General features: G+C 44.5%; 1 protein-coding gene across 1 annotated transcript in view; it reads left to right on the forward strand.

Annotated features, from left to right (window-relative positions):
* The window catches only part of LOC142143317 (zinc finger protein 777-like), a 31,235-nt gene extending 18,855 nt beyond the window's left edge, over nucleotides 1-12,380 (forward strand). Inside the window, exons 5-8 of the mRNA XM_075201054.1 lie at nucleotides 903-1,010; nucleotides 6,278-6,382; nucleotides 6,989-7,078; nucleotides 10,414-12,380. Coding sequence (XP_075057155.1) covers nucleotides 903-1,010; nucleotides 6,278-6,382; nucleotides 6,989-7,078; nucleotides 10,414-11,255 — 1,145 coding nt within the window. The 3' untranslated portion in view covers nucleotides 11,256-12,380. The remainder of the gene's footprint in view (nucleotides 1-902; nucleotides 1,011-6,277; nucleotides 6,383-6,988; nucleotides 7,079-10,413) is intronic.
* Nucleotides 12,381-15,031: the final 2,651 nt, after the last annotated feature.

Consider the following 15,031-nt stretch of genomic DNA (forward strand, 5'->3'; position numbering starts at 1 on the left):
CCTCACCCTATTACCCAACGCCCATACTGAGAACCTCCTCACCCTAATACCCGATGCCCACACTGAGAACCTCCTCACCCTAATACCAAATGTCCACACTGAGAACCTCCTCACCCTAATACCTGATGCCCACACTGAGAACCTCCTCACCCTAATACCGGATGCCCACACTGAGAACCTCCTCACCCTAATACCCAACGCCCATACTGAGAACCACCTCACCCTATTACCCATCGCCCACACTGAGAACCTCCTCACCCTAATACCCGATGCCCACACTGAGAACCTCCTCACCCTAATACCCAACGCCCATACTGAGAACCACCTCACCCTATTACCCATCGCCCACACTGAGAACCTCCTCACCCTAATACCCGATGCCCACACTGAGAACCTCCTTACCCTAATACCCAATGCCCACACTGAGAAGCTTCTGGACCTAACACCCGACGCCCACACTATGAACCTCCTCCCTATAATACCAACCACCCACATAGATCCTCACTGTAATACCCAACGCCCATACAGGTCTTCAGCATAATACCCAATGCTCACTATTACTCGTCACTCCCATACAGATCTTCACCATTACCCATCACACCTACACCGATCCTCACTGTTGTTCATGGCACCTCCACACAGAACATAGCTGTTGTACCTGACACACCCATGGCTGCCGAAAAGAATGGGACTCCCCCAATAGGCTGCCCATGCAGCTTTGGCAAAAGCTCCTGCTGGGCCTCACCAGTAACCTGGCACAGAGCTGGACATGGACCTGCCCTTGCCATAATCACCCCACTTCCTCTAAGCACCACAGGGCACAAACACACATATCCTCGCTGTTGTATCTGGAATACCCACCAGTCTATAAATCATAGTACTTACAGCTTCCCTCTTCCCAGGTGCCCCAGTTTTTAACCCAGACATCTCGCTGTGGATTCGGGAGGTGGTGGAGGAAGATCATTCACAGAAGCCTGAACAGACCGTGGCATGGGAGAGTCCCAGCTCAGGTGGTTATAATGAGATTCTCTGACATGACCGTCAGTTACCTCACCTTTAGATCTCGAGATACTCGTATAACATGTCCTCTGACATGACGGACAGTTACCTCACCTTTATCCCTCCCCATATCAGTATAACACATCCTATGACATGACGGACAGTTACCTCACCTTTATCCCTTCCCATATCAGTATAACACATCCTATGACATGACGGACAGTTACCTCACCTTATCCCTCCCCATATCAGTATAACACATCCTATGACATGACGGACAGTTACCTCACCTTATCCCTCCCCATATCAGTATAACCCATCCGTTGACATGACGGACAGTTACCTCACCTTTATCCCTTCCCATATCAGTATAACACATCCTATGACATGACGGACAGTTACCTCACCTTTATCCCTCCCCATATCAGTATAACACATACTATGACATGACGGACAGTTACCTCACCTTTATCCCTCCCCATATCAGTATAACCCATCCTATGACATGACGGATAGTTACCTCACCTTCATCCCTCCCCATATCAGCAGTATAACACATCCTATGACATGACGGACAGTTACCTCACCTTCATCCCTCCCCATATCATTATAACACATCCTCTGACATTGGGTGTATTTCCCTAGCATGAGACACATTTTACCGACAATGTTAATAAATAGTTTGCACCACGAACCTGGGGGAAGTGCAGATCAATCTTTGCATTTTAGTGATCTGCTAGTTTCGCCATGAGTAATGTTTTTATTCCTTAGTTTACTTCAGTATATTTAATAATATTTTTCCAGGACAGTGGGACAGTTAAAATAGACACTGTTTTATTTTATGGGCAATATGTGGATGAACAATTAGGAAAATGGAAAAATAATCACTTTTCTATGATTCTTCTCATAATTGCTTTCATCCAATTTGTTCAACCACAATTGTTATCACCTCATTCTCCCAGTAACAGCAACAGTAAATAACAGGAATTTATACAAGGTCTGCAGCTGATCTCAGGTACAAGAACAAAGATGGACATATTGGTTTTCCTGATGATGTGCAGCTTTATCACACGGGTATGCGATAAAACCTAAACTTGGAGCCTCTAGAGCTGGAGGAATTTGGGGAGTGTTAGAGTTATGGCAGGAAGGGAATGTTGACTGCAATGTGCTTGTGACCGGAGGGGAAGGAATCAGAGAATACTTTAGTTGTCAGTGACACCATGGCATCAGTATATAGTAGCTCAGAGATCTAGACCCACAGGCCTGTGTGTATCAAACACTCAGGTGGAATCCACCCCTGTGTGCTGAGAGAGTTAAGTTCAGTTACAGATAAGCCATTATTTCATACATTCATGAACTCCTTCATAATGGTATCCATGCCACAAGGCAGATGGGCTCAATGTTCAGAGAGGGATCAAAATCAATCCTAGAAATATATAGCTCTGTAATGGGCAACGTATTTCAGGGGATTCTAAGATAATAATATTCTATAACGTATTATAGGAAATTAACTGCAGAATCACGTTCTTCCCAATAACAGGATCTCAGGATGTGCCGGCAATTGATACTTGTCCGATCCTTTCCCGGTGTATTTAAAGAGGGTACGTGCGTTTATATGCAGATAAATAACCATGTAATGCAAACACTCACACGCAGCAATGTGATACGAAACGTGGCACCTACGCATAAACGTAAACGTGCAGTGTGTCCACATATTTTGCGGTTATTAAATGACAATTAGAAATTTCTAGAAAAGTAAAAGAATCAAAATAAAGACAAGATAATACAATTCTTTCAGGATGTTTTTGTGGAGCGAGCGTTGTATAATAGGACAAACTGCACTTATTCCCTACTCCCATTTATACCACCATCCTTACTTACCACCAGGTACTTTCTCGCCATGTTAAGAAAGGGCTGAATGTCGGACTTTGAGAAGGTTAAAAATCAAATTTTAGGGCGTCTGAGTCAGTGTTATGAGAGCTAAAAATTATGAGAAAATGTTCATGGTAAATATGAACACGGTACTTAATGTCCTATTTAGCCAAGATATAGAGTTCTGGTAGCAGGAAAGTAGGGACAGGGCTGTAATTAGGGTTGTATGAGATGGGTAATCCCCAGGGTGTAAAGCTGAAGGAGAGGCGCAGGATAATGAATATTTTAGGCTAATTTGGTTGCAGTTGGGGGCTTGGAGCCATCAGTTTTCCTTCTTGCCCCAGGTGGTAACATTTGTCGTTCTGGCTCTGAGGGCAGGATATAAATACAGGGTATTAGGAGCAGACAATAAGCTTTATAAGGATTTTGCCACAGGGCATGGAGACTTGGGAAGATAAATGAGACACAAGGATCTCTGTAGATTCACAGAGGGTAACATCAGTTTTGGTCACCTGTCTACAAGAAGGACATCGGAGAGCTCAGAATGTCCAGGTAACCTTATTAAGGGATCGGATGGGTTATAGAGACATTGGGCTTGTGTACACTTAGAGGTGACGGAATCAGTTTGTATAAATATATCCAATGTACAGATCTGTCTAATGAGCTTCTCATTCCTAGGACTGTGCAGGTGATGACTGAAGGAAAGACGTTCTCACCATCAGCATAGGGAGGATTCTTCTTTGTAAGGGTAGACTATGGGATCCTCTATCAGAGGCTAGTGTGTATACTGGATTTCTTACAAGAAATCTAGAATTATTAGATGCCATTATCAGAGAATAATTCTCATTAATAATGATGGTGTCAGAAAGGAGTTTCCTCCAACAGGTAAATTAGCAGCTGTAATGGTTTCTTCTGCCTCTAGATTGACATATCTAGAATGTATTCCACAATGATCGTGATGGCTTAAAGGGGTTTACTTTCTTTAAACATTGATTATGTAAATCCATCCAGTTATTTTCATTGTTAGTCACTAGTGAACATTATACATCAATACATGTGTATAGAGTGCTGGAGACACCATACATCTCTGGAGACTCAAGGGCAAGAGGCGCCATACAGTGCAGGAGACATTCTAGAATATTGGAGACCTCCTATATCTATAGAGTGATGGAGAAACCATACAACTATGGAGATACGAATTCAGGAGACATTCTAAAGAGCTTGAGACACCATACATCTCTGGAGACATGAGTGTAGGAGACATTTTAGAGTGTTGGAGACCCCATATATCTCTGGAGATAGGAGTGCAGGAGACATCTCTTAGTACAGGAACCATTATAGACTTTTGGAGACCCATACATCTCTCTAGACATGATTGCTGGAGACTCAAGTGCATAGAGTGCTGGGAACACCATACATCTCTGGAGACTCAAGAGCAAGAGGCACCTTACAGTGCAGGAGACATTCTAGAATGCTGGAAACACTATACATCTCTGGATACATGAATGTAAGAGACACCTCACAGAGTAGGAGACTTTCTAGAGTGCTAAGGATTCCTTATAGCTCAGAACACAAGTGCAGGAGACATTCTAGAGTGCTTCAGACACCATACATATCTGGAGACAAGTCACACTGCAGCAGACATTCTAGATACTGGAGACACCATCACTGGAGATACGAGTGCAGAAGATACCATACATCTCTGGAGATACGAGTGCAGGAGGAGACACCTCTTAGTACAGCAACCATTCTAGACTCCTGGAGACCCATACATCCCTCTAGACATGAGTGCTGGAGACACCATACATCTCTGGAGAAACAAAGGCAGACAACATTTCATAGTGCAGAAGTAATTCTAGATTGCTGGAGACACCATACATCTCTGGAGACACCTCACAATGCAGGAGACATTCTAGACTGCTGGAGAAGCATACATCTCCGGAGACAGAAGTGTAGGAGACAGTCTAGTATTCAGGAAACACCATACATCTTTGGGTACATGATTGTAGGAGACACCTCCCAGAGTAGGAGACTAGAGTGCTAAGGATTTCTTATTGCTCAGAACACAAGTGCAGGAGACAACTTTTAGTGCAGGAGATATTCTAGAGTGTTGGAAATACCATACATCTGTGGTGTAACCTGTGCTGGAGACTTTCTAGAGTGCTTCAGACACCATACATCTCTGGAGACAAGTCACACTGCAGGAGACATTCTAGGGTACTGGAGACACCATCACTGGAGATGCGAGTGCAGAAGATACCATACATCTCTGGAGATACGAGTGCAGGAGGAGACACCTCTTACTACAGCAACCATTCTAGACTCCTGGAGACCCATACATCCCTCTAGACATGAGTGCTGGAGACACCATACATTTCTGGTGACACAAAGGCAGACAACACACCTCATAGTTCAGAAGTAATTCTAGATTGCTGGAGACACCATACATCTCTGGAGACACCTCACAGTGCAGGAGACATTCTAGACTGCTGGAGAAGCATACATCTCTAGAGACAGAAGTGTAGGAGACAGTCTAGTATTCAGGAAACACCATACATCTTTGGGTACATGATTGTAGGAGACACCTCCCAGAGTAGGAGACTAGAGTGCTAAGGATTTCTTATAGCTCAGAACACAAGTGCAGGAGACAACTTTTAATGCAGGAGACATTCTAGAGTGTTGGAAATACCATACATCTGTGGTGTAACCAGTGCAGGAGACTTTCTAGAGTGCTTCAGACACCATACATCTCTGGAGACAAGTCACACTGCAGGAGACATTCTAGGGTACTGGAGACACCATCTCTGGAGATGTAACTGCAGAAGATACCATACATCTCTGGGGACACCTCACAGAGCAGGAAATATTCTAGGATGATAGAGACTTCATACATCTCTGGAGACACCTCACAGAGCAGGAGACATTCTAGAGTGATAGAGACATCATACACCTCTGGAGATACATTTGCAGGAGACATTCTAGAGTGCTGGAGCCACTTTATGATCCAAGTGACATACTTGATTGCAGGAGATGATGTGGAAGTGGTCTAGACCTGTAGTAATCAATCTTTTTTTTGAGCTGAGACCTCTTATGTCTGTCAATGTACCAAGAGAGGCAGAACAATAGAACATTGAGCACATCTGAGAATTGGGGCACCAACAGCAGATTCTGCGCACCTCTGGTGTAGACTGCAGAGGTACATTGTAGGGCACACCCTAAATTTGAGGCTTAATGTTAAGTTTTCTAGGAATGATAATTGTTGGTTAAGACTAACCCTAATGTATGTCCACCGCAGCCCTTATTATAAGAGATTATAGTAGGACGTATATGACACAAGTCCATGTATGAGCAGTGACAGTAATTATGCTGCTACCTGGATCATGTTCACTGCTCTGTGTTCATTCAGAGGTTCCCATCGTCAAGCCGGACATTTTCCTGCGGATAAAGCCAGATGAGCTGGTGTTCGAAGCCTTCCCCGACCCAGAACCGGAGGACGTAGAGAAGGAGCCGGGTAAGTGACGGGGGTGGGGGTGATTAGTTCTCCTCATTATTCAATGTCACAGCCAAATGCGGAGAGGTGTTAGGTGGTGATTATACACCAGATTCCCAATTGTAAAGTGCTACGGAATTTGCTGGCGCTATATAAATAAATGTTGATGATGATTCCGCAAGGCCATAAGTTATTCATGGAGGGGCTGATGCAAAGTGGGACGTACGCCAGTTTGAGTAGTGTATGTGGCGTGAAATCGCTCTGCGCATGCCCAGAAAGTGGGCACATGCATATGCAGCGTGATTCTGGCACTTACACCCGCCTGTGCCCGTGAGGTGGGACGGATAAGAGTCGTATAAACGGAGGCCGCGTACAGTCGCTCACACGGACATACAGCTGCAAATATACGTTGATGGTGACGATGGCGTAAACCAGGCACATATACATTCGGATGCTTAGGGCTCTGCGTATGGGTGGAAATAATATAGTTTTCCTGCTCTTTAAGAGTAACTTACTCCTGTTCTGCATCAGCCCCAGAGTTCTCTATTAGGGGCCTCCAGTGGTAATGGATGAAGGTAATGACCAGGATGGACATGGTGAGATCCCTCTTCTCCCTTTTGTCCTCAGGTATATCCGTCTCTATAGATGGAGACGCTGAACCTTTCTGGCTGAATGTCCAGGAAACAGATGATGAGATCCGGAACGAGCAGCACGCAGGTAAGTGTCCTCTGCTCTCCACCTATGTAGCACACAGGTAAGTGTCCTCCGCTCTCCACCTATGTAGCACACAGGTAAGTGTCCTCTGCTCTCCACTTATGTGGTCTTATCAGCTGCAGTAATCTCACACATGTCATTACAATCTATCAGACGTGATCGGCTCATCTGGACTTCCATGTGGAAATGTAATTAGCAGAGACTCCATCTGTCTTTTAAAGGACGACTAAACCCCAAAGTCGAAATTTTCAGATATTTCAGTTCTATTAGTCAGCTCACTAAAGCATTAAGTTGTAAGAGCCATTCACGTTCCGTGTCTCTATCATCTTTCTCTTCTGCAACAACTCGGAGCAGAGTGAGGTGAGGGAAATATTTTACACCGTCCGTAATCGCCCATAACCCCCGGCATAGTACAGAATGCAGTCCCCATTTCTGGGTGCAAATTTACTCCTGGAAACACCATTTGGTGCTGCAGAGGATATGTAAGAGTTGTGGGGGGGCACAACCTGCCCCAACTGTAAAACCCTGGACAGTATATGTGTGCGGAACACAAAAGCCCTATTGCAGTGCGACATGGTTTGTCCGAAGTAGATTTCACGTTGAGGCAACATTTACACCCATCTGTAAATCAGCCCCATGAGTGTCAGATTAGGACCAGATTTACAGCCGTAACGGACCAATTAAAGTGAGGCTAATGTTGCAATTCCACAAATATTCTTACTAATACATCACAAATTTTGAAAGCGATTTGGCTCAAATGGGGGGAATTACACCACTTTGTCACGTGCAGGCCCCTGGTGGTCCCAGTTCACCTACGCAATAGGAAAAAGGACAGGATGGTTTGCCCCCAATATTGTACTTGAAGTAACTCAATGGACGTGTATGGGCCTTCTGGTTCAAGATGGAATCCCTACAGTCATTGGTGGCATTAATGTAGATTGGGAAGTTCCTTTCTTCCATGGACCTCAAAGATGCATACCTCCATATCTTTGTACTTTTAGCCCATACCACTAATTTGTGGCTCAGGATCTACACTACCAACGTGTGGGTATTAAACCAATGATCTCAGGTTATTCCTTTCATGGTGTAGATGAATTTGTGAGCACACCAAGCATCAAAAAGTCTTTGCCATTATGAGGAAGATTCTTTGTTGGTCATCTGATGTTCCCATAACTTAATGATCTAATTACAGAGTCAAAGCGGACAAATCCTCAATTTATTCTATCAACTGACATTAAAGTGTCAGACAAGGTGGATCTCATTGTATCTAGGCACAACTCCATGGTCCTGTGATTTGTAGATGAGTAACGCGATCCTCTAGGAGCCGGCAAGGTCACCTTGGTCGTCCCAAGGTCATATCTGCTGGTTTACTTATTTATTTTTTCTCTGGCCTTGCTTCTGTATGCAATAATATGGGTCAAGCAAGACCGTCATTCTTATAGCTCTCAACTGACCCAGAAAGACCTAGTACCCAGCCCAGGGCAACTTGATGACTTACAATCTATAGTGACTTCTGTCCTGCCCTGATCTTTTATCCAGAGGCCAAGGACTTCATGTAACTTACCGTTACTGGCTTTAATGGCTTGAAGCCACAATGCTGTGAGAGCAAAGTCTTGTTTATGCTGCTATCCAGATCCGAGCTAGGATTGCTTCAACCAGGATCAACCACAGATTCCCTTTTCTATTCCCTTCCGTATGGTTTGGCATTTTTTCAGTGCTTCATTACTTAGCTGTACCTGGTTTCTCTCCATGACCTCTATTTGGTTCTTGAGTACTATGGGGGTTTCCCTTTGAACCCCTCTTGGATTTTTCCTGGAATTGTCCACATTGTCTTTCATGTGTTGATGGCCTCATCCAGGAGCCTCATGCGGACCCCTAGTACAAGGTACACAGTTCTACCTTATTTTATCAAATCCAGTGACACCCTTGAGAAGTAGCATTGTATGTGCATTTCAAGACACCGCCCGAATATTTTCATACGCTGATTCCCTTTACGTCGTCTTCACTGGGGCATGCATAAGACAAGCAGCTTCAAACGCAACTACTGCTGGTTAGATCTCTCCGAAGGCAAATGCAGAAGGCAAATAGTCCCTCACTTCAGGTGAAAGCCTGTTAGATCCTCCCAGATACTAAAGAAGCGTGACGGAGTCTCTCATCATTCCATGGAGTGGTCGTGTAAGACGTGGTCCTCCAGACACATGTTCATCACATTTGACAAGATCACTAGATTTGGGTACAAGGTGGGGCATAGTTGTTTGTTTGGGGTGTCCTACTACTTCTGTGTAACATCCATTTCTCATTGGGAGGAGCGGGGCCTTCCCACCCTTTTGGGATCTACAATGTGGCTTTAGCTGCTTTCATTTTTCTTGTTGACTTTGCAATTCTGTTGTTTCTGCTTTGAAACCTCTCTTTGGACAAGCACAGCAGCCAGCGTCAGCCATCAGGAGGATATGGCCAGTCAAGGAGGATTAAACATGTCAGTTACTTAGTGCCTGCTGCAGAGTTTGCATAGTGTAAATTGCGTGAATTCTCTGTGCGCACAGAAGAAGTACATCCACCTACGCAGCACTCGCTCCTGATGAGCGGTGTCGAGGGAGGGAAAAGGATTTTTGACGTAGGCCAAGTACAGTGAGGATGTGTTCACCAAATTGAGAACCGATGCATCTCTGAATGCAGACACACATATTCCTTTTACAGCTGTTTTATTTGCACCAGCATAGATTAGTGCAAATACACGCTGATGGTAGTAACGATCACCGGCGCTTGATAGCCGCTTCTGATTGGCTCAATGCAATTTCACCTTCTAAATTAAACGCATTATCGGATTTTGTGTGTGTTTTACAAAAAAAAATTTACTTTTATGCATAAGCGTGAAGGACGGTTACATCTGCTGTGATCTATGGAGACCAATGGCGAATGCGCGTTTCGCTACAAATACAAATTTTTACAATGTTTTAAACCACTTACGCCCTGTTTCTGTGTATGTGGGTGTAAGGACGCCCGCCGTAAACCTGGCGACCAACTCAGCATATGGACTGAAATACGCTAATTTTGCACCGTAGATTACGCCCACATTGCGCTCAGCTCTGCATCGAGCCCTTAGTGTTTGTCCTCCCAGAGGGAGGGCTGGTATCTCTACTGAATATCATGAGACAGTAAGTGATAGCCCATGTTCTACTCCCCTTCTCAGATCATTACATTAGAGTATTCCTCAAGCTTACAAAATACTGACTATGAACTGAATATACAGCATTAGTAGCCGTATGTAATGCAGCTATAATAACTACCGCTCGTCGTTCTATATGGTTGCTATAACAGGCTTGTTCTTACTTTCACAGATAACGGTTTCATAAGCAGTCCAGCTGAGGAGTGTCTGACAGATCTCCAGCCAATCGAGCTGTCACTAGACAACATGTCCCCTGAAGAGTGGGATGATCCATCGCCAATCCGACTCCCGCGTCCCAGGAAGTGCCAGTCCATATTTAGAATTGGTCAGCCCATATCAGAATGTGCCTATGACTTCAACGACCCGGCAAGCCCCACTGAAGCACGGCCGTTCCAGTGCTCGCAGTGTCAGCAGAGCTTCAGCGAGAGCGAGACTCTACTCTTACATCAGACGGTCCACGCCACGTGGACTTGTGAGCAGCAAGATGATGGAGAGGACTACATTGTGCCACCGCAGTCAACACCCGCAATAATCAGAAGCTGTCCAGCTCCGTACATATGTGGGGACTGTGGAAAGGGCTTTTCCAACTCGTACAAACTGAAAATTCATCAGAGAATTCACACCGGTGAGAGGCCCTACAAGTGCCTTGTATGCGAGAAACGCTTTCACAAAAGCGCCCACCTAAAGGTCCACCAGAGAACACACACAGGAGAGCGCCCGTATGGATGTCAGGTATGTGGTAAGAGGTTTACTAAATCCTATCATCTTAAAGTCCACCTGAGAACACACACTGGAGAGAGACCTTATCAGTGTCCTGAGTGCCACAAAACCTTCAGTGTCAACTCACACCTAACTGTCCACCAGAGAACTCACACGGGGGAGAAACCTTTCGTCTGCTTTGAATGCGGAAAGAGCTTCCGGCAAAAGACCAGCCTTCTTGGCCATCAGAAGTCGCACCAGAGGTTAGTAGAGCGTCGGAAGTTGACCTGGAAGACTCTATGGCCGGAAAAATGACGACATGTTTTCTAGAACTCACAGTTTGAAAGGAGAAGTCACTGTGGGGATGGAGATTGGTGAGTTTACAGTTACAAGAAACATCTTTGTGCAGAGGAGTCCAAAGGTGGAGACAACCCCAGATCTCTATCCTCATTACTGTCGTGTTTATATCAGCACCACAACCAAGAGCAGATCCTAGACGTGGAGCCTCTGTTTGGTTTGGCTTAAGTTCTCTTCCTGACTTTGTGGTGTCTAAGCTCTGCCCTCTAGTCGTGTGGTTCTGCTGGGAATAATAGTAGTACTTTGCATGCAGGGACCTCCAAGAAAGGAGTAGTAAGTACTTGGAACACACTTCCAACTGTTGTGATTAGAAAAACAGCAGTAAAGGAATTTATGTATCAGGTAAACATCAGTCTATCCAGAAATAAATCAGTAATAAGCTATATATGGTCAATAGATGGTCCAATTGGTCACTATAGAGGCCAGATTCTACTTGTCAGGTCTAATGTGTTCCCCATGAGCAGTGGACATTTTCCTGCAAGCTACATTTCACTCCTAGCCTTATTTTGAGGGCTTATCCCCAATTGAACCAGTGCGTTATTTCATCTATGCTTGCAGCAAAATGCTCCTGGAAACATCCCCCATGAACAGACTCCAAGTAGGAACTAAAACATTTTCGACTGTGTCTTCTCCCCCATGTTTTGTAATGGTTTGATAATTTGCCTCTCGGTGCATTATGACTAGTTGGGAACTTCACACAGCACAATAAGTTTACTGGTGTCCTCAATACTCTTCATCCACCGCATCGGTCAGAACAGGACTAGAACTGGGTTCCATCCAATATATACGGCACCAAAGAATCCTTACAAACAGCAGATTTCAGTACAGTGGTCTCCGACATTCCTACTTCCGATCGGAGCTCAAGAAGTCACAGTGCTGGTAATTGAACAAGATGTTGTTTCTCAATCTACATTCTTGATAATGCTATTTATGTATCTCCAGGTAATGTTCACAGCTGTTATGACCTGAGGAGACCATGAGTGCCCCTCAGCCAAATTACCACTCATTCACACACGTCTCTGTCTTAGGGGTTCTTTGTTTTAGAAGATGATTCATTCATTTTTGGACATATGGTCAGTTAAAGATGGTGTTTGTTGCTTGAGTTATTCCATAATTTAATATATCGCCTTATCATGGCTACAAACAAGCATTATGGTAAACTTAACATTCTCAACACCTTTGTTCCATGATCTTGGGATCGTCCAATCTGGGCAAATATACAAGAAACATTCTGGAGATCATTTATGAAGCTGAAAACAGATGCTGCGCGGTGCAAATACAGCCTGGATCATGCCGTAAGCCTTGGATTCCATCGAGGCTCAAAGGTCTACAGGACCATGTGACTAGTTACGCAGGGAGATGGGAGGAGCTTGGCGCTAAGGGAGAGCGTTCCTACTGACATATAAAGCTGGCGCACTGGTCCGCATGTAGCATAGTGATATAATTGTATTGAGATATAAGGGTGGAGTGTGGGAGTTTTCAGGGACGTCCTTACCAGGAACGCAGCCATTTCCTCTGCCTTGTACTTTAATTTAACCGTTTAACCGTTTTCCACATTATACTTCAGAGGAAATAATGAATTTCCAGGAGCTCTCTGAGCAATGTAATACACAGCTTTACATACACATAGCGGACTCCTGCAAAAACATCACTGCCACGTCCCATGATAAATATCAGTAGTAATATTATATATCATTTATGGGGAAAACCTGCACTACTTCCCGGATTGGAAGGGGTTCTAACGCGGTAGAAGGTTCGGCTTAATGTGACCTCTAGTTATGGGGGTCTCACACATTAAAGTGCACTAGTTAGACCATTGTTTATAAACTAGGTATCTTACGGCACATATCGGGTACGCTTCGTAAATGGCCTCCACATTGTTTTACCTTTCCAGAAATATGTCCTGAAATCTGATCTATAATAATCACCTGTCCTGTACTCATATAGGGCTACAGCAGCCTGATCTATACTGACCGCTTACTCTTATACACCCTCTATACTGACCCCCAGTCTATTATACACCCTCTGTACTGATCTATACCGACCCCTCACTCTTATACACCCTCTATACTGACCCCCAGTCTATTATACACCCTCTGTACTGATCTATACCGACCCCTCACTCTTATACACCCTCTATACTGATCTATACTGACCCCTCACTCTTATACACCATCTGCTGACTGATCTATACTGTCCCCCGTCTATTATACACCCTCTGCTGACTGGTCTATACCGACCCCTCACTCTTATACACCCTCTATACTTATCTATACCGACCCCTCACTCTTATACACCCTCTATACAATTATACACCCTCCTCTGACTGATCTATACTGACCCCCCGTCTATTATACACCCTCCTCTGACTGATCTATACTGACCACTCACTCTTATACACCCTCTATACTAATCTATACTGACCCCATCTATTATACACCCTCTGTACTGATCTATACCGACCCCTCACTCTTATACACCCTCTATACTAATCTATACTGACCCCATCTATTATACACCCTCTGTACTGATCTATACCGACCCCTCACTCTTATACACCCTCTATACTAATCTATACTGACCCCCGTCTATTATACACCCTCTGCTGACTGATCTATACTGACCCCCGTCTATTATACACTCTCTGCTGACTGATCTATACTGACCCCCGTCTATTATACACCCTGTGCTGACTGATCTATACCGACCCCGGTCTATTATACACCCTCTGCTGACTGATCTATACTGACCCCCGTCTATTATACACCCTCTGTACTGATCTATACTGACCCCCGTCTATTATACACTCTCTGCTGACTGATCTATACTGACCCCCGTCTATTATACACCCTCTGCTGACTGATCTATACTGACCCTTGTTTATTATACACACTCTGACTGATCTATACAGACCCCCGTCTATTATTCACACTCTGCTGACTGATCTATACTGACCCGTCTATTGTACGCCCTCTGCTGACTGATCTATACTGCCTCTGTCTATTATACACCCTCTGCTGACTGATCTATACTGACCCTTGTTTATTATACTCCCTATGACTGATATATACTGACCCCGTCTATTATACACCATCCGCTGACTAATCTATACTGACCCTTGTTTATTATACACCCTCTTCTGACTGATCTATACTGTCCCCCGTCTATTATACACCCTCTGCTGACTGGTCTATACCGACCCCTCACTCTTATACACCCTCTATACTTATCTATACCGACCCCTCACTCTTATACACCCTCTATACAATTATACACCCTCCTCTGACTGATCTATACTGACCCCCCGTCTATTATACACCCTCCTCTGACTGATCTATACTGACCCGTCTATTATATACCCTCTGCTGACTGATGTATACTGAGCCTTGTTTATTATACACCCTCCTCTGACTGATCTATATTGACCCTCGTCTATTATACACCCTCCTCTGACTGATCTATACTGATCCTCGTCTATTATACACCCTCTGCTGACTGATCAATACTGACCCGTCTATTATACACCCTCTGCTGACTGATCTATACTGTCCCCCGTTTATTATACAACACCTGCTAACTGATCTATACTGACCCCCGTCTATTATACACCATCTGCTGACTGATCTGTACTGACCCGTCTATTATACACCCTCTGCTGACTGATCTATACTGACCCCCGTCTATCATACACCCTCTGCTGACTGATCTATACTGACCTTCGTCTATTATACACC

This window comes from Mixophyes fleayi, chromosome 3 (assembly GCF_038048845.1).
Source record: "Mixophyes fleayi isolate aMixFle1 chromosome 3, aMixFle1.hap1, whole genome shotgun sequence".
In the NCBI taxonomy this organism is placed as follows: Eukaryota; Metazoa; Chordata; class Amphibia; order Anura; family Limnodynastidae; genus Mixophyes; species Mixophyes fleayi.